The sequence below is a fragment of the Varanus komodoensis genome, unplaced genomic scaffold, assembly GCF_004798865.1.
Source record: "Varanus komodoensis strain SLA01 unplaced genomic scaffold, ASM479886v1 scaffold57, whole genome shotgun sequence".
Classification (NCBI taxonomy): domain Eukaryota; kingdom Metazoa; phylum Chordata; class Lepidosauria; order Squamata; family Varanidae; genus Varanus; species Varanus komodoensis.
Genome location: NW_025336182.1, coordinates 50,531 through 77,896, shown reverse-complemented (window position 1 = coordinate 77,896; position 27,366 = coordinate 50,531). Strand labels below are relative to the sequence as shown.

At 47.1% G+C, this 27,366-nt stretch overlaps 2 protein-coding genes across 3 annotated transcripts in view; one reads left to right on the top strand and one right to left on the bottom strand.

The window, feature by feature from the left end:
• PC (pyruvate carboxylase) overlaps positions 1 to 27,366 on the top strand; it is a 265,823-nt gene that overhangs the window by 193,442 nt on the left and 45,015 nt on the right. The gene's annotated exons all lie outside the window — the stretch shown is intronic.
• Positions 10,535 to 22,886, bottom strand: LRFN4 (leucine rich repeat and fibronectin type III domain containing 4). The gene is made up of 3 exons (XM_044449339.1): positions 21,741 to 22,886; positions 15,825 to 17,234; positions 10,535 to 11,701 (listed from the first exon to the last, which is right to left on the bottom strand). The coding sequence occupies exons 1-3, from the start codon at positions 21,800 to 21,802 to the stop codon at positions 11,020 to 11,022; spliced, it is 2,154 nt and encodes a 717-aa protein (XP_044305274.1). The 5' UTR covers positions 21,803 to 22,886; the 3' UTR covers positions 10,535 to 11,019.

Sequence of the window (27,366 nt, the reverse complement as noted above, 5' to 3'; positions counted from 1 at the left end):
GATCTCAGGGGGCGGCTGGGCATACATGGATGTAAGCGCTCCTTCAGGTAACCAGGACCTAAGCTGTTTAGGGCTTTATAGGTCATAACCAACACCTTGAATTGGGCCCGGACTTCAATGGGAAGCCAGTGAAGCTGTCGGAGGACTGGAGTCATGTGAACATAATGCCCCGTCCCCGTCAGCAACCTGGCAGCTCTATTTTGAACCAATTGAAGTATCCGGACCGTCTTCAAGGGAAGCCCCACGTAAAGCGCGTTACAGAAGTCAAGGCGGGAAGTCACCAGCGCGTGTGTCACCGTCGCCAGGCAGTCATACTCCAGGTAGGGGCGCAGCTGATTAATCAGCCAAAGCTGAAGGAAAGCGCTCCTCGCCACCGCTGTCACCTGAGCTTCCAATGAAAGCTCCGGGTCGAGGAATACTCCTAAGCTGCGGACCTTGTCCCTAAGAGGGAGTGCAACCCCATTCAGGGCCAGGTCAAATCCACCCTCTCCGAAGCCCTGTCCGCCAACCAACAGGACCTCCGTCTTGTCTGGATTGAGCTTCAGTTTATTGGCCCTCATCCAGCCCATTACCTCGGCCAAGCACTGGTTCAGCACAGCCACTGCCTCACCTGGATTAGTGGAAAATGAGAGGTAGAGCTGGGTATCATCAGCGTACTGATGATTCCGTAGCCCACACCTCCTGATGACCTCTCCCAGCGGTTTCATATAGATGTTAAACAGCAAAGGGGACAAAATGGATCCCTGTGGTACCCCATGGCATAGCTGCCATGACGCAGAGACATGGTCCCCCAGCACTACCTTCTGGAATCGGCCGTTGAGATAGGAGCGGAACCACTGCAAGGCAGTGCCTCCGACCCCCAATCCCGCTAGCCTATCCAGAAGGATACCATGGTCGATGGTATCGAAAGCCGCTGAGAGGTCCAGGAGAACCAACAGAGATGCACTCCCCCTGTCCTTCTCCCTGCACAGGTCATCGTACAGGGCGACCAAGGCAGATTCAGTACCGTACCCAGGTCTGAAGCTGGACTGAAATGGGTCCAGATAATCAGTTTCATCCAAGAGTGCTTGGAGTTGTTGCAAGAAGGGAAGGAGAGGGTGCCACTCTGCAGTGGCCAAAAACATGCTGTCGCCATCACTGCCATATGTGTCCTGTCTCGAGGACAGCCCCGCTCCCCAGCTGCGTGGCAACATAGCAAGACTTCCAGACATCGCACTCCGCAGCTTCTTGTTTGCGAGTGAGCTTGTTCTTTCTGTCTGTACCCTCTCCTCATTAGCATAATCAGGGTGCTTAAGTCCCTTGGGGCAGGAGCCTGTCACATGAGCTGCTGTCCCTTTGCTCTGCCATGCATTACAGAAAAGCATACAGTCTTTGTGTGCCTGCGCTTTCCTGTTAGATATTTTTCAGTGCCCTCTCCAGATAGTCTCTGTGGGGGGAGGACATGTCAGACCCTTGCTGAACACAGCTCCCTTTTCAAGCACACATCCCTTGCAGCTCTCTCCTTCAAGGCTTTGGAGGCAAAGTGAATTGAACAGGGGCTGGTAGCATTTGGACTGCCCTGGCTGTTGGCATCCACAGTAGCAGTTCACTGTCAGGAAGCAGGCAGGCAGGGAGAAGGACCTGGCTCTGTTTGTGCCAGGCCAAGCAACAGGCCTGGAGAGCAGAGGGTGAGGGCAGGGACCCAGGTGGCCTCTGGGTGTTCCCTTCTCCCATCTCAGTGGGTGTTCTCATTAATATTTTGTAAGCATGGATATTCCACCACCAACACACACGCACTGCTGGTCTTACATCAGAGATACGTCAGGATGTCTCCCAGTCAAGGGGCACAACTGAAATGTACAGTGGGGAAGAAATAGCTGCTCCTGAAAGTTGTGGGCATCTGCTTAGAGTCAGTTGAATCCCGATAAGGAAAGATGAAGCCCGGCCTTTGCTTTGGGAGAGCGGGGGAACTTGAGCTTTACTGGATTCTGTGTCCAGTTTTGAAGGGGGTGAGGTCAAGAGGGACCCTTGCAAATGTTAAAGTGGCAGAGAGCCCAAGTGCACATCTCACAAAGGAGTAGACAGTGGAGAACTGGGCTGTACAACACGTCGCAAAAAAACCTCCCCCCTCCCCAGAGCACTGTGGGCAATTTCAGGCTACTTGAGGCACAATCCTCTGGTTGGCAAATGTTCCATTCACAGCTTCCTTCCAGGTCCTCCCCTTCTACCTTTTACATCACCCTGGTAGACAAAAATTCCCAGGTGAAGCCTTCTCCACTGCCGATGGCAAAGTTGTACTAGATGAGTTTCTGTGGAGTGATTAGTGTATTGGCTTTAACCCCACAAGACACACATTCCAGTTCCAGTTCCATTCCAAAAGCTTACTAAATAAACATGGAACAGTCATGTTCTCATAGTCCTCATCTCTATCAAAGACAGGAGGCAGCTGCTTGTAGTAATCCTTTCTTAGACCTCAAAGTGGCTTACATCATTCTGCTGTTTTATCCGTACAACAAAAACCCTGTGAGGTAGGTTGGTTTGAAAGTCTGTGACTGAACAGAAGTCACCCAGTCCGGACTAGAACACAGATTGCTGGAGTCCCTTCCCACACTCCTAATCACGGCCCCACACTCATAGTGCTTTGTTTTAATCCTGCAGTCATTTTTGTGGCCCTTCTGAATCTCCCTTCTTCTTTTTGCTCATAAAAGTGTGGTGCGATGCCATCAAGTCTTCCAAAATGTCCTATGACAGTACTGCTCACCTCTTGTAAATTCGAAACCGTCTCTGATGGAGTCAATTCATGTCATTTTTGTGCTGTGCTTTCTTCTTCTGCCTTTTACTTTCCTTCTCCAGGGAGTCTTACCCATGATCCAAAACACAGAAACAAAGCAATTCAGAAGGGGTCTCCTGGGTCATCTAGTCTGACCCCGGGCTCCATCTGGCTCCACTCATATAATCCCCAACATGAGGTTATCCCATCTTTTCTTGAACACCCTCACTGAGGGGGCCTCCACTACCTACCTTGGAGACCACTCCATATCCTAACCATCAGGAAGTACTTCCTGACATCCAACCTTTGCCCCACTGGAATGCTTCCCACCCTCCATTGCAGGGAAGACCAGCTCACAGCCCTCCTCCACATGACATCCCCTCACATACCTATAAGTTGCTAAAAGTTCCCCTTAGAGTCTCCTCTTCTCCAGGTTGAAAAGACCCACTTCCCTCAGTCTCTCCTCATGTGTCATCCCTCTCAATCCAGCTACCATTCTTGTGACCCTGTGCTGGACTGAGTCTAACCGAGCTATGTAATGTGGAACACAGAAATGAACACAGGACTCCACATGTTGGTGCACCAGAGTTGTGTAGAGTTAACCAAAGTATTCCCCAAGTATGACATCCTCAGTTCCGTCATTTTCCTTCTGAGGAAAGCTCTGACTTGATTTGATCCAGGATCCTCTTGTTTTTCCTTCTGTCAATCAAGGTATTCACCAAGTTCTCCTCAAGCATCGTGTTTTGAATGCATCTGTTTTCTTCCTGTCAACTTTCTTCGCTGTGTGGGAATGCAGAAGTGTGGATGATCTCAGTCTTGGTCTTCAGCAAAACGTCCCTGTGCTTGATCTTCTCTAGGTCCTCTGTTGCTGCCTTTCCCAGTCTCAGTCTTTGAATTTCTTGGCTGCAGTCTCCATTTGAATTGATGACTGAGCCCAGGCTTGTAAAATCTTTCACAATTTCATTTCTTCATTAAAACTGTGAAAGAGTTTACATACTTGGTTCAGTGAAACATACTCAAATGGCATCAATGAACATGTTAGACTAATAGCAGTTTTTAAAGTGCTGGCTGTTTTGTGCCCAAGTAAATTTTGTAGGTTTTGAACTGAAAGCCGAAGCGTAGCATGTGGGTGGTCTTGGCTGCTGCATTCTGCGTGTTCAGTGTTGCTGGTGGAAGTAGAAATGATCTTTCCAGTGGAGAGATTTAATCTTTCTCCTGTGCATCCCTGCCACCCCACATCTCCCAGGTCAATTATTCCTGAACTGAAACAGCAGTCTCACCTCCAGTGTTCTTTTCCAAAATGTTGTCTGGGAAGGTAATTACAAGTGGGTCTCCCAGAGTGAGGCGTGTGGCTACCAGTTGGAGGGCCTTTTCGGTTGTGAAATAGGTTCCCCACCTGAGATGCGCCTGGCACCTACCTTGCATTGTTTTCAGCCCCATTGAAGTCCTTTTTGTCTTTCTACATTTTGTTTATATTCCATTGTATTTTGTACTGCTGCTATGCTGCCATGTTAAATAATTGCAATTTCTATTATTATTTCATTCTTTTAAATTAGTATGTGTGTGTAACTTTTATTTAACTTAATCGTTTGTTAACCATCCAGAGAGCCTCAATTATATGAGAAGGAAAGGAAAGGGAAACATACTGAGTCAGAGGAGGCCTCTCAGACCATCTAGTCTGACCTCTAGCTCCAGTTGGCTCCACTCATGAATGAATTATTTTTTCTCACCGTCTTCCTCAACCCAAGCTCCCACAAGCTACTCAAACTTGGCATGTCCTACAAAAGGAAGCATAAGCTATTTTTGTCAAGGTAGCAGCATTCTCTCCCATACTGGGGAGTTAATTCCCAACTTTGAGTATTTCCATCTGGTTTATAAACTAGATTGTCCCGCAGGGAAAGAACTGATGAACAACCCTTCAGTAAAGAATGCCACTAGCTATGTTCTCAACCAGGAGGTGTAATTTTTTTTTTTAATTTTTCAGCCACAGCACTTTTTAAACCTGGCATGGAAAATGGCAGTCAGTCACAGACATGAATTTCAAATGAGGCAAGGCCCACAGAACTAAGAAAACCAAGAGGTTGCATACTTCTTTTGAGTTTCTGGTTCTGAACCACAGCTTCATCATGTAGACATAGATGGGAGAGAACCAATGTTGATCCATGGATTGTTGGGTCTTTCATTCTTCCACTTGTTGACAAAATTGGATTATTGAATGTCATTCTTGTTTACACTTGTGCAAATCTTCCTCCCCAGACTGTTTTGGCACTCCATAGAATCCCTTTCACTCCAAAAAAAGCTGGTCTACTTTAGAATCCACAGGTTGGATTCACAGAAATCCTAACTTACTAGAATTCATTGTTGGTTTCTCTGACATTCTTCCTCTATAGGGCACCATCCTATTTGCAGAATCATGGTACTCTGCAGTGCTAGGAAAGCCAAGTGATATTTCAGCTGCCAACGCAGTTTGCAGTGGGTGTTGTGTTGTGTTGTACACTGCCTGTGCTCACAAAAGCCACAAAATGAGGCTTCTAAGCCTTTCATGAGCACATAAAATGAAAAGAATGATGACAGATGGAAAGTCTACTGTGCATCTTCACTGAAAGAAAAGAAGCTACCCAAGAGGGAGAATCTCCCAGTGGGAAACATTGCACCGCTCCCTAGCTCTTCCATGTCAGATACCGACAGGCTGAGGCCAGTGTCATCACATCTCTGCAGCCCCAGGGCTGTTTCTTTGGAAGGGCAGCCTGAGGGCATCCCTGAGATTCAGCCTCCCAGCCCTTGGCTGCCCTACTTCTGATAGGGCAGTTCTGACTTTGCTCCTGCAGCCACTTCCAAATGATTTCCTCATAAAGTCCCTGTAAAATCCTCCACTGTTCTGGAGTGATGTGGATAATATGGGGCTAAAGGACATTAAGCACTCCTCTGCTTTGTTGGTTGGTCTGTGATATTTCCCTAACAATATGCATTCATATTTAGAAGAATCAAGAATATACAGATCCTACCATCACAAATGCCAGAATTTGTATATAACTGCTTAGAAGGATGTTCAAAATTACGCATGCTGTGGAGAAAGTAGAGAAGAAACTTTTTGTTCCTGTTCCATAATACTAGAACTCAATGGAGTTATCCCATAAAGCTGATTAAGAAAGATAAAAGGAGGCACTTATTCATAGAGTGCATAGTTAAATCATGGCATCCTCTGCCACAAGAAGTAGTGATGGCCACCAATTTGGACAGCTTGAAAAGGAGACTGGAGGTTTTCAGTGGCTCTAAAAGTGCTCATCAATGACACTTTCTCAAACCAGGGAAAAGTAGCAAGCATGGTACCGCAGGGTTCATTCCTGGCCCCAGTGCTCTTTGATACTTTTATTAATGACTTAGATGAGAAAGTGCCGGGAACGATGTTTAAATTTCCAGAGGACACAAAAGTGAGTGGAATAGCTACTGCCCTGGAAGACAGAAAGAAGAATCAAGGTGATCGTTAAACTGGAATGCTGGGCTGAAAACAACAGAATGAAATTTAGTAGGGACAAATTTACCTATGTTCTTTCATTACAAGATGAGAAATGCTTGGCTCGACAATACTGCAGGTGAGAAGGATCTTGGAATTGCTGTAGATCACAAGCTGAGTATGAGTCAACAATATGATGTGGCTGCAAAAAGGGCAAATGCTGTTTTAAGCTGCATTAATAGAATTATCACTTCCAAGGCACATAAAGTACAAGTTCCCCTTAACTAGTTACAGGTTAGGCCTCATCTGGTTCCTGACTCCAAGCAGAACAGAGCACATCAGAGCAAACTGCCCCAGCTGGTCTAGGGCCTCTGGGATACAAGCAGCCAAGCTCCCAGGAAGCGAGCAACCAGAGCCAGCAAACAGAGAAAGCCGAAAGGAGTTTGGCGGAGGAGGTCCAGCGGGAGGTCCCTAACATTCCCCCCCCCATTTTGCTTCTTTCCTTATTTTCACTTTAAATCCCCCACTGCAAGTGATGGCATAAGCAATGCACCAAGACGACTCCACAATGGCACCCTGAACCAACTGCTGCTGCTGCACACTTGTACCCCTATTACAGGAAAAGTGAGAGCACTGGAGCAGCGTGTGTCCAGCCTGCGGACAATAAAAGAAAACAAAGAGCTTCTGGACAGAGTGGAGGGGCTGCAAAATGTAGGTGTTGTCAGAAGGAAGAAGAGCAACTGCAAGCAGAGGAGGCACAAGAGAACCCTGAGGTAAGGGAAAATGAGAAAACTTGCTGGAACAGGGTGACACATGCAGAAGAGCTAGAAAACACTCTGCACCCATGGAAGCAGTGGAACTCTCGAACTGCTTTGAGCTGCTTGAGGAAGAGACATGTGAGAAACCCAGTGTAAAAGAACCACACGACCCTAAATAACTCTTTTTCAGAGACAAAAGGCCAATCAAACAAGGAAAAGGACAGCAAAATTCGCAACAAAAGGAGAAGAGTGCTAGTTGTAGGAGATTCTCTCTTGCTGGAAAAATATGTCACAATGACCCAGAGAATTGCCAAGTTTGCTGTCTCCCTGGTGCCAAGGTTAAAGATATAACCAGCAAGTTCACATAACTCATACGACCCTCTGACAAATACCCCTTCTCTTCCACGTGGGAAGTAATGACACTGCCAGGAGAAGTTTTGCTGATATAACTTCAGACTTCAAAGCTCTAGGGACGAAAATATAAACACTGGGGCCCAGATATTCTTCTCCTCAATCCTACCAGCATGTGGAAAAGGAACTGTTAGAGTAAGAAAAATCCTTCAAGTGAATGACTGGCTATGATGGTGGTGCCATAAAGAGAGATTTGGATTCTGGGACCACAAGCTAAGCTTCCTGGAAGATGGACTATTGGCAAATGCACCTCACAAAGAATGGGAAGCAGCTGTTTGGCCAGCACACGAAAAACTTCTTCAGAAGAGCTTTACAGTAAATTGCATCAGGAAGACTAAAGCAGAGAATGAACTAAGAATAGCAAGGGATGCTAAGCCCAGCAAGAAAGCTTTCTTAGATACATCCACAACAAAAGACATGAGAAAGAGAAGGGTGTCCAGCTATTTAAAGTGGATGGCAGAGTGATAACAGAAGACAAAGAAAAGGCAGAGGTGCTCAATTCCTACTTTGATTCAGTCTTCTCCCACAAGGAAATCTGCAATCAAGAGGAAGTTCAAGCTGGAAGTAAGAGATGGCAGCCCAAGATTGACAGACAAATGGTCAAGGAATATCTAGGTGGAATAAACACTTTCAAATCTCCAGGGCCTGATTGAACTCCATCCAAGAGTCATAAAAGAGCTAGCAAAGGAACTCTCAGAACCACTGGCTATTGTCTTCGATAAATCTTGGAAAACAGGAGAAGTGCCAGATGAATGGAGAAGGGCTAACGTTGTCCCTATCTTCAAAAAGGGGAAAAAAAGATGAATCTGGGAACGATAGACCAGTTAGTCTGACATCAATCCTTGGAAAAATTCTGAAGCAAATTATTTAAAAATTCATCTGCAAGCATTTTGAAGAAAATGCAGTGATTAATAAAAGCCAGCATGGATTTATCAAAAATAAATCCTGTCAGACCAAATTAATCTCATTTTTTGACTGGGTAACTTCCCAAATGGACAAAGGGAACACTGTGGACATAATCTACCTAGACTTTAGCAAAGCTTTCAACATAGTGCCACACGACATTCTGATAAGCAAATTAGCAAGAACTGGACAAGATGGAAAAACTATTAGGTGAATCCAAAATTGGCTGCTAAATCAGTCATCAATGGCACCTTCTCAAATTGGATGGAGGTAACTAGTGGGGTGCCACAGGGTTCAGTCCTGGGCCCAGTGCTCTTCAACAACTTAGCAAACACCCTAGAAGACAGAATGAAGATCTGAGCACTGGACTGAAAGCAACAGAATGAGATTCAATAAGGACAAGTGGCAAGACCTCCACCTAGGAAAAAGAAACCAAAAGCATTGATACAAGATGGGGAATACGTGGCTTAGCAGAACTGAAGAAAAAAAAAGATCCTGGAGTAATTGTGGACAATAGGCTATACATGAGCCGACAATGCGATGCATCTGCCAAAAGGGCAAATGCTCTTTTGGTATGCATTAACAGAAGTACTACTTCCAAATCATGAGAAGTAGTAGTTCCACTATACTGCGCACTAGTCAGACCTCATCTGGGATACTGTGTCCAGTTCTGGGTGCCAAGATTTAAGAAAGATGCAGGTAAATTGGAAAGGGTTCAGCAGAGGGCCACAAAAATGATCCAGGGTTTGGAAGCACTGCCCTGTGAGGAGAAACTGAGGTAACTGGGCATGTTCAGCCTTGAGAAAACTGGGGGTGGGCATTATATCCCTCTATAAGTACCTCAAAGGCTGCCACAAAGAGGAAGGCCAAGATCTCTTCTTGCAGATACCAGAGTGCAGGACATGGAATAATCAACTCAAGTTGCACCACCCAGATTCAGGCTGGACATCAGGAAAAGCTTCCTCATGGTCAGAGCAATACAACAGTGGAACCAACTGCCTGGAGAGGTGGTGGGCACACCCACACTGGAGACATTCAAAAAGAACCTGGACAGCCATCTGAGTGGGATGGTGTGAAATGGTGTCCTGCAACAGCAGGGGGTTGGATTCGATGGCTTTCATTGTCCCTTCCAACTCTTCTATTCTACGATTCTTTGATCTGGAGCGTTCTGAGCAGCACAGTTTAAGAAAGATGCAGACTCGGTAGAAAGGGTTCAGAGGAGGGCAACAAAGGACTGGAGAAGTGGAGACAAACCTCCATGAGGAAAAATTGAGGGAACTGGGCATGTTGAATCTCAAAGAGAGAAGATAAAATAGTACTGTACAAGTACTTGAAAGGCAGTCACAGGATCTTCTCCAGAGATGCAGAAAAATTAGAAAGGGCAACAAAAAAGATCCAGGGTTTGGAAAGGAGAGGAGAGACTGAGAACTGGGCCTGTTCAGCCTTGAAAAGAAGATTGAGCAGGGACATGATATCCCTCTATAAGTACCTCAAAGACCTCTTCTTGCTGATTCCGGAATTGGAATGACCAATTCAAGTTGTGACAATTCAGATTCAGGCTAGATATCAGGAACATTTTCTACACTGTCAGAGCAATATGGCAGATATCAGGGAAAATTTCCTGACTGTTAGAGCAGTATGGCAATGGAACCCATGACCTAGGGAGGTGGTGGGCTCTCCTGCACTAGAGGCATTCATGGGTCTCAGGTGTCAGAGAGGGATGGTTTAACTGGGAGTCCTGTACTGAGCTGGGATTGGACCTGACGGCCCTCCAGTCCTGGGGTTTTAGGATGCTGTCATTGCTGGCTCCCTCCGTATCACAGAAGTGCTGACTGTTGCACTTGAGAGATCCTGTGGGTTTGCCACTGTGTGAATACAGTGCTGGATGGGCCACTGCCCTGGTCAAGCATGGCTCCTCTTATGTTCTTACAGGCCTTTTGGCAGCAAAGAACACAGTCTCTTTGGTAAGTCTCGGAAGATGAAAGACATTCCCTACCCTCCTTCAGTAGCAGCTGTAAAATTGATGCAAAAATAAACAGGTATATGCAAAAGTTCCCAATTTATACATATCACAAAATTCCAGCTTTTCTCAGTACAGAATTTGGGTTTAACAAGGTGGAATTTGACGGCCCCAACACCCAGCATTTCTAATTATATACAATGATGGTATTAACTTTCCTATTTACTCTTCTGTCTTTGATGCACTGACAATTTGGGAATATCTTAATAGCACTCATTCCCTTTTTTTCCTTCCTTTTCTGACATTTCTTTTTAAAACTGTACATCTCCTTTCCCATCCAGAGCAACTGATTTCTGTATCCACAGCCCTTCTTCTAGGCCTCCTGTATGCAGGCTTCCTATTCATGTCCCTGATCGATCTGTGGCACAACTGGGCCAAAAGGGAGAGGAAGGACTGTGTCCTGGCCTCCTCTGGCTGAGGACAGGCCTCTCGATCAAGCAGCTCTTCTGCTGCCAGCCTGTCTGCTGCTTGCCCCTCCCTGTGGAGGCTGGTCAGTGTTGCTCTTACCGGAGCAGCCGCTTCAGGCCTTTGCAGATTGCTGAGCTACAGCATTTCCATACCAAATACAAGATTTCCAGTGCCTGCAATTACATCTGCTGCCATGAGGCGCTGCCCCCTTCACCATACCAGCACTTCCTTTGGGCCGATTAGGTGCCAGCGGCAGCCTGGTGTTCCCTCCCAGGTGCCCAAGCTTTATCCCTTCATCCCAGAGGCAGGCTGAGGACTATACTACACTTTCTTCCAGCTCATCTGCATTGAGGAAGGGTCCAAGCTGTGTGGCATTGTGGTTCTCAGGAACGGCGCACTGCACCAGCATGCCATGCACGGACTGGCTGCGTCTGGTCCATATAGTGCTGAGGCGCTTGGCATAGCTGTAGCAAGGGCTCGGGGAGGAGATGTTCCCCATATCCAAGGAGGTGCTACGCTTGGTTTTGGCAGGAGCATGGAGCCTCCAGGCTGTTCCAGCCCCTGTCCTGTGCTCCGCCCCTTGCAGCCGAGCCTCCTTGGTGTGCTTTGGGCCACGCTGCTTGGGGGACGTCCGCTGGAAGAGCAGCCCATTGGGGTGCCCCCCGTTGGTCTGTGAGTAGACATTGGTGGCTTTAGGTAGGTTCCCATGAATGCTGCCACAGACTTTGTACTTCACCATCATGGTCACCATGAAAACCAGCAAAGTAACCACAATGATGCCCCCTACAGTCACCGTCAGGGTCCCCCCCAGGAAGTGGGCATGCAGCGAGTGGCAGTCTGGATAGGCATCCCTTGTGGCAAACTGGGCGCAGCCCAAAAGGTGTGTGGCCGCCAAGGAAGTGGCCACATCATCGAAGATGGCCAAAACACACAAGTCGTACTCTACGCTGGGCACAAGGTGCTGGATGACGAAATGTCTGCTGCTGGCAGGGATGATCCTGTAGGGAGAGAGAGACGGGATCAGTAAACGGCACTTAGCACCCCTCTGACACCTTCTTCCACAGTCACCTGCACCCATCTCCTCAGTGGGCCAAAGGAAAATTAGGAAAGCATGATCCTCGCCATTCACGATCCCCAGCCCACTCAACTGTATGTTGAGTCCACTGAATATAGTCTGCATCAGTTCCTTCCTTGCAGCGACTGGCCAATGCACGTCTTAAGATAGTACCCCATTCCCCGCTTTACATTCTCCTTTCACTCTTTGTTTGTGAGCTCTCATTCTCATGGCTGAGAGTGGCTTTGGGATTGTCTGAAAAGTAGGATTAAAGGACTACTACAATTAATAACAATAAAACATTGCACAAATAGAACTGGCATAACATAAAACAAACCACTAATAATGAAAGTGTCAGATGAGGGGCTTTCTGAGCCCCTTCTAATTCTGTGCACATTTTGTCCTGCCAAGGGAACGACTTCAGTAATCTAATGTATTCTGTCCTGTCTGCAAGAAGCTAATAAAAGTTTCACTGCTTCCCAACAGTAGGCATCCTGGTGCATTAAATAATCAAGAGGTGACTGGGATATGCCATTTTTTATTTTAGTAACATCAGTGTTATATGATGGTGCTCTGCATGAGTTAATCTGGACTAGATCTAGTTAATCTGGCTCTGGCTAGAAGACTGGAATTAGAATTCACCCAGAAGCATTGGGAAAGAGCAAGACAAGAGCACAGTTGTTTTCTCTAACACAAGTATTTGCCTAGTGGAGGCACGTCAGCCCTGGGACTTTAGACTACAAGGCCTCGACTTCTGAAGACCTTCATGTGTGCACATGCTTTAAATGCAGCGGTGCCACGCAGGAACCCTCCAAGGCAGCATCAGTACCTTGACTGGCCACCTCCTGCAGTCTCTCTGAGGCCACAGGACTGGGCAGGCACCCCCATTGGCAACAGTTCCTGCCTCCTGCCTGCATGTTCTCTCCGTGTTCCTCCAAGGACACTGACAAGTCATTTTGGACCCCTGTGTAAGGGTACAGGTACACACTTGGGAAAGTCTCTGCCTTTTAATGCAATTTGCACAATTGCAATTTGCTAACATCTCAAGACCAACTTTATATGTAAACTGACAGTGAGAGAGAAACAAAAGAAATCCACATGCTGTTTCAACAGTATAAATCTGGTTCCTACCAGCAAGGGGGACAGGCAGAACAAAAACTGGTGACCAAGGTCAAAAATTCTGCAGGATTTTTACCCCAAACAGAATTCTCATGCATCCACACCCACAGAATCACTACCTGGAACTTTCTTTTACAGTTAACTTGATCAGAGCAGCAGCAAATGTAATGGACAGAGATAAGCATGTGTGTGTGTGTGTGTGTGTGTGTGAGAGAGAGAGAGAGAGAGAGAGAGAGCGAGCGAGCGAGCGAGCAAGAATGGGCAGGTGTACAGGTAAGGCTAGACCATGCTGTGCAGCTTCCACATGGCATGGTGAGGCAGTCAGACAATTGCATGGTTTCCATGCATGGTTTCCACCCTCCTGCCTCAACCTTCCTGCCTCCCCTTCATTGGTCTCTATGGGCTTCCACGGGAGATGGTTGAAACCCCATCAGTGAGGGCATTCAATAATAGGCTGGACATGCACATGGTAGGTATTTCATGAGCAGAGCAGGCTGGAGCTGGGGGTCCATCTAGTCTGCTAGATGGCCTGGGAGGCCCCTTCTGACTCACTGTTTCTATGTATATTAGAAGCTGGACGCTAATACAGCTCCAGTCAAGTGCTGCTCTTTCTAGCAGACTCTGGTGGTTACACAGAAACCTCATTTCTGGGTTCAGATGACTGAATAAGCTGTAGTGAAGGGTAGAAACCATGCAGCAGGTCCTTTTTTTCTCTCCATGGCTCCACAGAAGCCAAACAACCTGTGTGCCAAGTCCACAGCAGGATTCAGACAGTACAACAGACCGTAGTGGAAACCACTGTGACTTGTTCTTATGTGTGAGCCTGGCAAATGTGTGCATATCCCCTAGTAAAGGAGAAAAGACCCGCTATTTCTCACCATTCAATACCTAGTTCAGGCCAAGTAAGAGTTCTTATCCTGTGAGAAGCTGGGAGGAATAGTAATTCTGGAATAGTTGGCAGGTCCGAGGTGAATCAAGCTACATGTCTCACACATCTAGAGTGTTGGTTTTTTAAAGAGACTGTTTTAAAGCATTGATTTCAATCAAGTTTCCCTGTTTGAAATTCATGTTTCTGGAACAGAGCTATTAATTGGTTTCTAATTGGTTAAATTATTATTCAGCATATGTTTTGCAATTAAATGAGTCTGTTTACAATCTAGGAATATGATGAAAAGCATTTGGCCATGTGACTCCCCTGACTTTTTCCATTATGTCTGCTTGGATGCCAGTTCAGGTAAGGGAGGAAGTCCTTTGGAGTTTTATTCGGAAGCAGACTCACTGAACAATGGGGCTTACTTGTGAGTAAGCATGCACAGTTAGGTCAGCTGTTACTGAACAAGTCAGCATAGTGTAGGAATCATGCAATGGAAAGTAATTGTCCATACTATTTGATCTGTAATGTGAAAAATAGGAAACTATGAGATCTGATCACTTCTGACCTTTTTCTCTGGAAGTTTATGGCCAAATCTTATACAGTTAGAAGTAAGTTCCACATCATTCAATGAGAATCCAGAGCTACTCCTAGTGAGAGGCATCTTCAGGACTCTCAGCTCAGGGCAGCTTGCTGGTCCATGCGTACTGCAGGAAGCAATAACAAAGAGAATGCCTGCTGCACCAAGATGGCTACTTTTTGCCTTTAAGACTAAGATTAACTTATTCCATTGATTTCAGTTCTGTGCCACCAGCTCTCACTGAATGTTATTCCAGAATTCTTTGGTGAAAATGGTGCATGAACCATGAAAGCAGAAATCTAGCTTGCTGTCTCTCCCAAGGGTCCTGTTCTCAGTAGTACTTCTCTTTGCTTCTCTTCTTCCTGCCCAAACATTCTTCCCAACACTTTCCCAATTATGAGAACTGAGTTAGAAAAGAAGACAGAATAGAGTTGTATTGCCCAAGTAGATCTAAACATCATTATTTACTGTGAGCCGCCCCCCCCCCCCCCCCAGCCATTATTTTTAAAATAACTGCTTATTTCCAGTCTCAGACCTACCAGGTTAAATTCTGGATAATGTTTTTAGGACCTGGCCAAGAGAATTTTCTCTGTGCTATTAAGTATGTTTTGTTTTCAGTCAGCATTCTGTTCTTGAAACCATGAGTTCTATAACTTGTGCAAATTGTTTAAATTAATTATATTTGCCTACATGATTCATATAGTTTTCCTGCCTTCTCAAGTCGAGGAACTTTGCTGACACCTGTCTCCATCCCACTGACATGAGGACTCACCACTGCACTTAAGATTTCTGCAACCATCACCCCATCCATTTTTCAAGCTTTAAGAGCTGGAACCTTAGCTGAGATCTGATCACTTCTGACACAGAGAGAGAATGTTTGGTTGATAAGAATGATGGAGCAACATATTAGGTCCTGAGGACAACTTCATGCTAGGTAGGAAATTGTGCCCTGCTTTGCTTCTTCACCCTTTTAAGTTGGGCTGTTCAAGTACCATCTCTTGTTGGATAAATATCTATTTACATCTTATTGATTTAAAAGTATACTTTGCCAACCCATTCATAATTTTAAACAATGAGCACAATTTTTTAATGTGCACTGAATTCTTTGAGGGGGGCTAAGGGTGTTGACTCTCAAAAGAGCAATGGCTTTTCTACCCCAGAACAAGACACCCCAGAAGCGTGTGCATCAGCCTGTCTGCTGTGTATGATACAGTGTGTATCATGCATGGCTTCTTCGCTGGCACAGCCTTCATCGTTGTTCACGTAGGAATTAAAGGGGGAATGCTCAAGGTTCTTCCAGTGCATCAGTGGCTAATGAGGAGCGCCTTGAGAGAACAGCTGTGGTGCTTGGAATGAGTTTCTTCTTTGGCTGGGAGCCCCTTGCCTGCTTGGTCAATTAGCACAGGGAGAACACGTCAGACAGCAGCCTTTGGCCCTGAGGCCTTCCAGAGGATGTTCCACTCACCTCCTTAAGCAGGACTGCAGCGAACATCTTACCTGTAAATGAGCACGTCATCGGCAGTGCAGTTGTACTGGATCTGGTACATCCAGGCCGCATGGGCCAGCTTGTCTGCCACCCAGCGCACCAGGGCTGATGTGGCCGTCACGTCAGACACCACCACTCCCTTCTCAGAAGCCCCCTCCGTGGCGTTGGCCGCGGTCTTGGCAGAGCTGGCGATGTCGGATGAACCTGGGTCCTGCTGCAGCACTGTGATGCTGCCATTCCCCTGATGGGGCAAGGGGATGATGGTGAGGGCTATGGTGGCCGTTGATTCCCCAGCCGCATTTATGGCGATGCAGGTGTAGAGCCCGTCATCCCGGATGGTAGTCACCAAGATGTCCAAAGTGCCATTGCGAAATGATACGGTCCTGGTGGAGTTGGAGATGATTTTGTCATCAGGGGAGACCCAGTGGATCACTGGCTCAGGGTCCCCAATGGCTCGGCATCTCAGGAGAGCCCTTTGGCCTTCCAAAATCCAGAGCTTGTGAGTGTGGCGTGTGATGAGAGGAGGCTCACAAGTGAACTCTTCCTCAGGCACCGACCAAAAGTAGCGGCCGGCCACCTGTGCAGGGGAGGCACAGGTCTCCATGTCATCCTCGCGCGCCAAGCGCCTCAGCCACAGCAGCTCACAGTTGCAATGCAGAGGATTGCCACCAAAGCTGAGCATGATAGTGGAGGTATACGGGGTCGGGCTGATGACCCCAACTTGAGAGCGGGCAAAGAGAGGGTCTGGCGGCAGTGTGTAAAGACGATTGGAGGTCATATCTAGCCGGGAGAGCTTGTACAGCTCAGTGAAGGCTCCTTCTAGGATGAAGTCAATGAGGTTGTGGTCCAAATTGAGTGTGTGAAGGCAGAGCATCCCCTGGATTGCCTCCCATGGAACACTGTGCAAGTTGTTGTAGGACAAATCCAAATCTTCTAGTGTCAACAAGAAGTCATCAAAAGCAGCCACTGAGATGTCCACCAGCTGGTTATTGTTAAGGATGAGGTGCTGAAGGTTGATCATACCCCTCAAAGCCTCTTCCCTGATTTCTGTTAGCCGGTTGCTGTCCAGGTGGAGGGAGCGGAGACTTTCCAGGTCCCCAAAGGCAAAAGGGCGGATGGTATCAATAGTGTTTCGAGAGAGGGTTAGGTCCACAAGGCCTGTCATGTTCAGGAAATCTGGTGGTTCCACCACCTGAATGAAGTTGTCTGCCAAGCGCAGCTCTACTGTCCGCTGGTCAATGTTGGGGGGAATAAAGAGCAGCCCTTTGTTGGCGCAGAGTGTGCTGAGGGACTCGGAGAGGTTTTGGCAGATGCAATGAAAAGGGCAGACTTCCACCTGAGCCAGCGTGCTCCCCTCCAGCAGCAGCACCATCAGCCACAGAACCCTTTCCATGGTAGGAAATGTTGCAAGCCTTGGAGAACTGACACAGAGAGAGAACGTTTGGTTGATAAGGATGATGGAGCAACATATCAGGTCCTGGGTTCATATCAGGTTCATGCTTAGGTAGGAAATTGTGCCCTGCTGTGCTTCTTCACCCTTTTAAGTTGAGCTGTTCAAGTACTATCTCTTGCTGGATAAATATAAATATATGTATATTTCATCCATATTTGTTTACATCTTATTGATTTGAGAATATACTTTGCCAACCCAGTCATAATTTTAAATAACGAGCACAAATTTTTCATGTGCATTGAATTCCCCAACATTACATTACCTTCAATACAGCTCTTATAGTTTCAGTTCCTCCTAAAAGAAAGACTTTTATTATTCTTTTATATATCCAACCAGCATCCATAATTCCATGCACATGACAAAAGAGATTAACAAATAAGCAGGAACATCATGTTTGGGGCACAGGTTGGGAAAGGAGAAAGAAAGGGGCCTGGGAGAAAATCCTGAGAAAAGTTATGTGGTCTTGCAGGATGCCTGAGAGCTTCACCACAAAGCTGGAGTCAGGGGCATATGTGAATTTTTAGCTGAGCACTGCTCTTAATATGCATCCAGGGTAGCTGCAGTCAGCAGTCTGGTGTCTGTTCTGTTTATTTCTAAACTTGAGTCTTTCTTGAGTCTTTCAGCTCAAGAAGGCTACCAGGGCAACATACAAGGCCAGTAGTTAAGATTTCATAGATATGTATTTGCCAAGACAATTTAGGCCAAAGGGTGTGGTCCCAAAGCAGCCTTGAGTGCCTGGAGTTTTTCAATGCCACTTGCTTTAATTTTTTTTCTGCAGGGGGAAAGAGCTGCCTGCTTGGCAAAGCGACTAGTCTTTGGGGTCTCCTTGGCTACATTATGAAAAAATGATGCTTTACAAAGTGCATTTTGAGGAATAAGAAAAATAAGTGTGTGTGTGTGTGTGTGGGAAGGAGGGAGTGTTTTGTGTTTTGGCCATTGTGGGATGTTTCATTTTCAATCTTTCTTTTGGGTTCAGCTTTCCACCCCACAAATCCTTAGAATGCAGCATGGCTATTCTCAGCACATGTGCATGGAAACACAGACATGGTGGGCACAAGGCACAGCACAACACTTTACACCGTGACGCGGCTAAGGGCTGCTAGCTTTTCCAAGGATTCCTTACTTCAGGGAGACCAAGTGGTGTTTTTCCTGGTTGTCTTGTCTCAATCCAATAGTTTGTTGGATTGAGCCACACATGTTGTGCTTCCTGGTATGAGAATTGGGTATTACAAGTGTGACCTATTTCCAACAATGCTATGATGGCTACTCTGTGTGCATATGTGAGTGAGATGGAGGTTAGCCTCTCAGGATGCACGTGGCTGTGGGACATGTGGAAGATGAAGTCTCTAGAGGTATTTTGCAAATCCTGTCCAGGCATGCACATGACACTGGGTTAAAAGCCCAGTGTTGTGTGCATGAGCAGCTGCTTGAAAAGTGATTTTTCTAGTAAGACAGAAGAAGAGGAAGGGCGTTTTCCCCGGCAGACCTCAGCAGATTTTCCCTTGTTCATCCCACTTTCACTTGTTGATAGCCAGACATTAGCAAAAAAGGGATGGACAGACAGAAGTGGGAGTCCAGCATCAGCCTTGGAGCAAGTCATAGAGATCACCTCGGAGCTTGGGTACATAGTCCTTAAATTGTCACCCTGTTGGTGCAGCTCTTCGGTGGGCATAAAGGCAGAGCAGGACAGCTCTGATCCTGTGGACCAGGCTCTCACTCATCTGACTCCCCACTTACACAGTTGTTTTGGGGGTCAGGGGCCAGGGACCATTTATGGATGGAGCCACTCCTCCCTCCATCTGTAGCTCCTCCCCACATCTGCAGTGGTAACAATACCAGCAACCTCTTTTGGGGCTGCCACGTGGGCTGCTGAGAGGACATGAGCACAGTGCTGTGGACCCTGAAGGTGTGTGAAGGTGGACTCAGTGTTGGGCTAGAACAGGACGCTGGATGACAGTGATCAAGAACAGTGCAGAGGCCAGTGCTGTGTGGGAAATCCCCAAGGGATGCTCTGTGACCAAGCAAAGAACTGGATTCTGCCCCAGCCTGCCTCACCATGCCAGGCCTTGGCCAGTCCCAGCTGTGTCAGTAACTGAAGAAACAGAGGAATGCCCAAGCAGAGAGACCAAGGTCTGAGCATGCACTTGCCAGGTGCAGGGCTGGAATGAGAGAGTGCCATGGACAGGAGGGAGCAGACCCTGAAGGGGACCCTGGCCTTGCCCAGGTGATTTAAAAGACAGCCAGTGGGTGAGTGAATCCTCCAAGGAACTCATCACCAGCCCACCCAAGTCTTCTCCAGAGTTACAGGAAAAGCAACCTTCATCTGGGTCAGCCAGGCCTCACCTCAGCCCAGCAGTTCTTAGAATACCCCAGCTTGGCCCTCCTCACAAGGTTGTTGTGATGATAAAGAAGTTCCAGGGAACAAGATACAAATGCATCTTCAGCTCTTCTTCCCTCCTCCCCCCCCCAGCCTAATCTAATTTTAGATTGCAAACTCCTTGAGGACAAGTATTAGCTCCACACTTTTTGCAGATTGGGAACCGAGACTGTGTCCAGGCTGAGTGGCTTGCCCAGGGCCAAACAGGTTGCTGAGTCTGAGCCTGCCACATCGACTTACTTCTTATTCTCACTGAAAAGGTCGCCCTGCTCTGATTCTGCACAACCAGAGCCACGGCAACAAATGCATACCAAAATATTCTGTCTAAGAAAGCATCTTCCCTTCCAGAAAACCTTTTCTCACTGTTGGAGAGAAAGGCTCTTGCCAAATTAGCTTCTCACATGCAAAGGTGTGTTTGTTTTAAATGAAACTGGAATCTAATGAAGGTTGGCCATCTCTACAGATGATCTATTCAACAATTGGAACTTCAGTTGTTGAACCAAGTTGACAAACGGTGGGATTCGCATGCCACACTCTGTATAGCCACTGGTGAAAACCAGTGGGTAGATCAGGATGCTTACATTCCTGGAAAGGTGACAAGCAGATCTGAAAAAATATTAGCTAAGGAAACTTGCGTCTTCCCTTGGACCACTTCTCCAGTGTGCCACGCATCCTGAGTCAAGCAAGTTGCTGATGTTGCTCTTTGTTGCTCAAATGCCTTGATGCTTTCTGCAGTGCAAGAAGCTAGGTGACTAAGCGGTGGGCTTCCCACTCAGCAGCCCCATCTGCACCTGTTCTGTCTGGTTTATCTTGGATATCTCATGGGTTCTTCTACTTGGAACTGGGAACTGCAGTGCAGGTGGCTGGGCCTGCAGCAGCACCCTCTGGGGTGGCAGGTTTGTGTTCTTTTCCATTTTGCTGTCTGCTCAGGTTCTGGATGGAGGCAGGTGAGGCAACTTGTTTTGGGCATCAGCCCTTTGAGTGCAGAAGAGATGGGGAAGTGTGTCCATTGTCTAATGCATTCAAATATGTGTTTGTTTTAAATGGAGGTTTATTCAGACCTGCAGTCTAATGCAGGCTGACACTGAGCATGAAGACAGGGCTTTGTTGTCTGGCACTTGTCTGTTTTGTGTCTTTGGGACTTGGATCCAAACCATGTATTCTGGAAACCTCTGACTTCCAGAGTGCTTGGAAAGAGGCCTCCAAACCAGGTCTCTTAAGTTCTCAACTCTGGAAAGAAAACGTTGTCTAGTGGTTAGAGACAGCCAGGGTTGTTGTGGTATCTGGGCATCTGTTTCTGAGAAGAAAGTTGGAAGCAAGCTGTGAATGGGCAAAGGTCATTTGGCATCAGGCACTCCTGGGTTCTCTTATAGGTAGCTCTCCATATACAGACCTCAAGCATAAATGTGGATAGAAATCTAAATTTAGAGATGCTCTTATACAGTCAAGTTTGGATCATTTGGCCTGCATCCAAACTGTCAGTTCCTTTCATGCACAAGGCACCCTTCCACTAGAACTTTGGGGCATGAGGCCCCCTGGTGGCCTAGTCAGGAGCAGCTGTTTTCTGCACTGTTGCAGGGAAAAGGTGCAGATGGGGAGGGGTGTGGAGAGGAAAGGGGTGGCTGGGGTTCATGTAGGACAAATATTGTGCAGTCAGCTGTCTCTCTCCTTCCTCAACAAGCATCCACCTTCAGCCCAGTAAAGGGACCCTTAGAGGGTCGGAATCAAAGGGGAAATACAAAGGTCAAGGGAGAAGAAATGGGGAGAGCCCCCACCCACAAGTTTCCCAGCTCTTCCCTTCTGAGAAAAGGGAAGTGGTGAGGTGGCAGGGGGAGATGCTCAGAGGCTTTTTTCTGGAAGTGTTTCCTGGCTTTGAAACATATTCACAAGGCACTTCTTCTGGGCATGTTACACAGATCAAATGACTTGTCTTCCTCCTCTGGCCCCCAAACATGCTGCACTCTCCATTTGCAGAACATTTACTGTTCCTCCTTCTCCCCACCACACACGCACACACACAAAAGCCACTGCTGCCCAGAGCCCCCCCCCCATCCCCCCCGGGGGCCCCCCCCCCCATATCCCTTGGCTGAGGATTACCTTGGGCTTAGCATCTCAGGGCCCCAGAGAGCAGCCGTGGCCATCCGCCATCTCCCCGCCATAGAGTTGCTTGTCTCTGCGCATCTTGCTCAGTCTTCCCTGGCCAGGTCATGGCCATCGGGTGTCCCTGGGCCCTTCACCAGTCCCCCTCCATTGCTATGGGGGGGACTGATTCCTGTACCCACTGTGCCTGCTATACTGTGGGCCAGAGGAGGCATCACAAACCCAGGCAAAAGAGCGTCCTCCCTGCTTCTTCCTCCAGCCAAAAGGAATCAGACTCAGGAAATGCTGCAGTGCTCAGGCGGGGGGCAAAAGGAAGCCATGGCATCTTCCTCAGAACAGCACGGTCAGCCTCCTGGGCTGAGCAAGTCCTCTGGCCCCTCATAACTCCTGGGCTGCTCCAGCCCTTCAGGGATGCAGGTCTCGAACCCTGTTCAGCATTTCAAAATGCAGCACCTTGAACAAAGGTCTTGGGCTCCTGTGCCCTGAGTATGCTCCCCACTCCCAAATTCTTCAAGGCCCCTCTTCAGCTCTCAGGATTCCTTGATTCCATTTCATGTAGCTTGAGCAGGGTGGGGGCAGTTTCTAAATCCTATCCTTGTAGTCTTGGGTTCTGGCTCCTCCCAGGCAGGCCCACTCAGGTTCTGCAAAGCTCAGTTCTGGTTTCTCTTGCATTTCTGGATTCCTTAATTCAAGATGCTCCTCAGCTCTCAAAAAAATCAAGAGGCTTCTCTCTCTGCTCCCCATGCAAATTCCAGACTCTCGTCTCTGGTCTCTGATTTTTGCCCAGTCTTTGTTAGCTTCAGATTATATCCTGGTTGAGTGAATATACCCAGATTATATTCCAGGTTCTAATATAATTCTGTTGGATTTCTGGGTCCTTGGGAAAACAGGCCATTGGGTGCTAGTTCTGTTAGCTTGAGCTTCAATCCTTCCAGGCCTTTGCAGTCTGGACATTTTCATGGAATACGATTCCTGAACTGTTTTTTCCTTCTGCAACCCAGACATTTTCCTCCTTGGCCTGCCTGGGAGCCAATTCTTGTCCCTTTAAGAAATCTGAGACAGGATTTTGAGGGCTGGAGCTGTTGTCCTTCCAGCAATGCTGTCTTTGTGTCCCCAAAGCCTGTTTCTTCTGCAGCTCTCCACCCCTCATTCCTCCAGGATGCGCTTTGTCTCCCTTCCTGTCGGTGCAGCAAGGAAAAGGGCGGGACTGGACGGGGCGAAGCGGCCGCCGATTTGGCCTCTCTGCAGAGTCCTCCCCGCCCCTCGTCCTCTCCAGGCTGGGGCCAGCTTGGCTGCCCGGTAGCGGAGCCGACAGCTGCTCACCTTCGTTCTTCTGTTCCTTCCTCCTCTCCTCCTCCTCTGGTATGCCAGCGCCTCTTCCTCCTCCTCTTCCAGCCCCTCCTTCACAGGCTTTGATGGAGGGCGTGGGGAGAGTTTATGGGAGGCTTTTCTTTCCTCCCAGGGTTTCTGGGGCAGGCGGAATGATGGCGCGGCTGCCCATGAACTAGATTTATAGAGAACGTCCTTCCCTGTGCATCTGGGAAGCCAGCAAGCTCAGCTATCTTAGGAAAGGAAGCTGTGTTGTTTTCACATCATTTTTCACATGTGCTCACTGCATGTTGTATATGATGTGCACAGAAAAGCCCCTTTACTGTGCCCCCCCACACATGCATGCACTAGAAACAGAAGCAAAAAGCAGCAAATACCAAATTGGTTTTCATCTGGTTGTCCAGGGAGACACTTGCTACAAAGCAAAAATTTCATAGAGGGGATGCTAGTTGGGGTTGATCATGGGGTCCAAACTGAGCAAACCAAGGGCCTCTTTTTGGTTGGATTGATGTCTGCAACAGAGGGAAAGCTATGAGAAGTGACGGACACATATTGATAATAAAATGCGCTATTTAAGAGAGAGAAAAACAAATGCACCACACTGTTGTCTGTTGTAAGGATTACATGCCTGTATGGAAATGTGTGCTATTAATGTGTGCAACCCAGGTAGTTTGACCTTGTAGCACCATGAGCTCATGAGGGACAAGGACTCTTTAGGAGCCAATGAGTCTTTCCCCATCCCTATGTCCTTTGCAGCTGAAGATAGGGGTGTCCAGGTTTCCCAGGTTCTCAGGGGGGAGAACAGTGAAATCTGATCACTAAACTTCTAACTTGGACTGTGTTCCCACCCATGCAAAGGGCATATAAATCTAGGATTCCAGGATCCTGAAAGGACTCTCTGTTCTGTATCTATTATTGTAATCAATCAGGAATTAAAGATGACCTTTCCAGTTTGGCCTCCAGGGATCCATTTCCAGTATTTAACATGGTGTGATTATGGCTGAGCTGAAGAATCATGCAATACAAAACTCCAGGAGAATTTGAAATGCAAATCCCTCCAGAAGCCCACCCTTCCATGTCCTGATATAAGGTTTGTAGCCTAACCTCTGATATCCCTCTTGGACCTTGACTGTGTCCTTTTTTGTGCACTGGGCTCATTACGTGTACTTGGAGCCATGAACAATATGCAAAATATAACAAGCTAGCAGAAATTACATAAATTGCTGCAGACTTTTTAGCAGATTTTCCAAAGGGGGAAAATTTTGGCTCTGTCAATAAGCAGACATTGGAACAAGAGATGCTTGGCTGTGTATGAAATATGATGGAGCTGATTAAACAAAACTGCATCCCTACTTTAGACACAGGCACACTGCTATAGGAAGAAAGGATGATATGGGGTGCTTTGGGTTTTGAAGCCATTTAGGACTTTAACAGGAAGCACCAGCACTTTAAATGTAAACAGTAGCACTCATGAGTAAACAAGCAGCCAAGACAATGGTCTAAGAATCTTCTAATTGGGCAGAGCAGTTAAAATGCTGGTCTATTTGAAACTTCTGAGTTGTCATCAAGGGCAGCTCTATGACAGAAATTATTTATCATAATTCTATCCCTCCTTTTTTTGGAGCTGAGCTCCTGTGGCTGAGGCTCAGGTGGCACCCAAGCAATATACATATATTGTCGATTGGTCCCAAATCAGAAGGCCTGTGGGGACAGGCAGGCTTAGCCCCACTCCCTGTTGCCACCATGTGTGCTAACTACAGCCTCCTCACTGAGCCTGTTTTCCCAATTTTATGTGATGGAGAACTATTGTCAGGTAGAGAAGGGTCACATCATAACAATTAAAGATCAAAATCACAATAGGGAAACTAGCTGGCAGCAAATAAGCTGATGAAGTAGCCAATAAAAATGAAGCAAAACTGGTGAACAGCAGAAAAGTTTCCTGAAAATTATGAGAAGATGGCAAGAGCCAAGAAGAAGAAGAAGATGGATTTCTTCTGGTGCTTAAAGGAACATCCAAAGTAAAGACCTAGGATGTCAAAATAATGGTTTGTCCCTTCAAATAATCAATCTGTTTCAGCCCTGTATCTTTTTCAGGGTATGTTTTGGGCCCCTCATTACAGGAAGGATATACCTGTAGCCGGGTTAGAGTCAGTGCAGCGTAGGGCCACAAGGTTGGTGGCCGGTTTGCAGGGGATGCCGTATGAGGTGAGACTGAGGGAACTGGGTCTCCAGCCTGGAGAAGAGGAGACTCAGAGGGGGTATGTTAGCAACATACAGGTATGTGAAGGGATGTCACACAGAGGTGGGTAGAGACCTGTTCTCCCCTGCAGAGAAGGACAGGACGCACTCCCAATGGAGTGAAGCTCAGGGAGCCAAGGTTCAATTTAGATGCCAGGAAGCACTTCCTGACAGGTAGGACCCCGAGGGTATGGAATGGGCTTCCAGAAGAGGTGGTTGAGGCCCCATCGGTGAGGGTGTTCAAGGATAGGCTAGACATGCCCATGGTGGGCATGTTGTGAGCAGAGCCGGCTGGAGCCGGAGGTCAGACTAGATGGCCCTTCTGACTTGCTCTGTTTCTGTTTCTACATTTCTATGATCTTTTGAAATACATAAAAGGAAGGCATAAGGCAAACATTTAAGTCTGGGGAGGGAATTCTACAATAAGGAGCAGCAGCTACTGAAAAGACCCCCTGCCTCTCTCCAGTAACAATCTGCTTCTAAAGCAGGTGTGCAAATTCACCTGGGCCAGCTCTTGCCATTTAGCCAAGGGAGGATTTCTTTAAAAGATAATTGCTTTGCAAAAGCCTCCTTCTGCTTGTCTTCATCTCCACATGTTTAGTACCACGAGAGGGTGTGCTGCCACTGAATTCTTAGTGTGTCACTGCAGAATTGATGCGTGCAGATGGAAGAAAGGCTAAAAAGAAAATATTATACTTAATGCAAGGTTTATTATAGAGATATAATATGCACTGTTCAGTATTTAAGTTAAAAGGCAACAATTAGTTTAAAAGCATAGAGAGGCCAGTTGTCTTGATGAGCTGTTCAGCAGTTCTGAGAGACAGAGAGTTAAACCTGCTGCCAAATAATAAAGGAGGAGGGAAATAATAAACTAGATAGACAAAAGCCAAATTAGATCAAGAGAAGGACACACATGTTGCACAGGCAGAAACAGAATCAAATAGATGTGAGAGACCACAGTATTACCAGCTTTCTGAAGGTCTTGGGTGGGTGTAGATGTTTTCCCTGAATCATCTGCCAAAAACTAGGACAACTCAGTGCGGATGGGAGACCCTTCCATGAGCTGCAAGTCTCTGTTCTGCCCTTTTCAATTGGCATCACAACCTGGGTGAGGCCTCGGCACACCCTCCACTGCAGAGTTGATGAGCCAGGCTGTAAATCAGAAGTCTGATTCAAGGTTGCAACGGCAGGAGTATCAACGTCCTTTGGCCTGCAATCAGGTGGAAAGCTAGGCAGACCAGGCTTTCAGCTCCCCGGCTTCCCATGCTTGAACTGGCCTCTACATAATTTTGCTCTGGCCCTCAGATGTTATGACCCATACCAGCACTTTGACATCCCACAGGAGCAAAATTGCATCATGATATTTTTGTTTCAAGGAACTAAAGGCTGCTCACACAATTCTTCTCCTCCTCCTAGTCTTATCAAAACAATAACCCTGCAAGGCCTTGTGAGGCCCAAAGTTGGAGTAATGGCTGCTTGGGGACAAGAATTCAGATCACCTGAGTCCCAGTCCTACAGGGGCCATCCCAGTATTACACAGGGCAACCTGGGCTTCAGGAACACCAACCATATCAGCCGGAAACACCCCCAGAGCCCTCTGGAAACCATCAGGATCCATTAGTTTTCAGGGGCAAGTTATTCTAAAAGGCCCCCCACCTGTGCAGAGGGGAAAGAGTCCGAAAGCCTAAGTCTTAGACAGAAGTGATCTGACCATAATAAGGGAGTTAATGTTAATCCCACTCTCATCCCAATACTGGGTTTAAAAAAAAAAACAGGTCTAATGCCTTCATTGCTGCCCTTCCCAGCCTCAGTCTTTTTTGAATTTTGTAACTACAGTCCCTATTTGAATTGATCCCTTAGTTCAAGTATGTGAAGTCTTTCATAATTTCAATTTCTTCACTGTTAACTATAAAACTATGTAATTCTTCTGTGGTCATGATTTTTCAGCCCTTTGGTATACACCATTGCTGAGAGCGAGGAAGCAAGAGGGGTGATGGCTAGAGTACAGGTGAAGAAAAGATGAATCTGACCAGACACAGCTTAGAACTCATCATCA

Excerpts from the sequence above, each read along its gene's own strand:
- LRFN4 (XM_044449339.1), bottom strand. The coding sequence starts at position 21,802 with ATGGCGGGGAGATGGCGGATGGCCACGGCTGCTCTCTGGGGCCCTGAG. Across the intron at positions 17,235-21,740 it reads CCTGAGATGCTAAGCCCAAG|TTCTCCAAGGCTTGCAACAT; the intron begins GTAATCCTCAGC and ends TCTCTGTGTCAG. Across the intron at positions 11,702-15,824 it reads GATGACGTGCTCATTTACAG|GATCATCCCTGCCAGCAGCA; the intron begins GTAAGATGTTCG and ends CTCTCCCTACAG.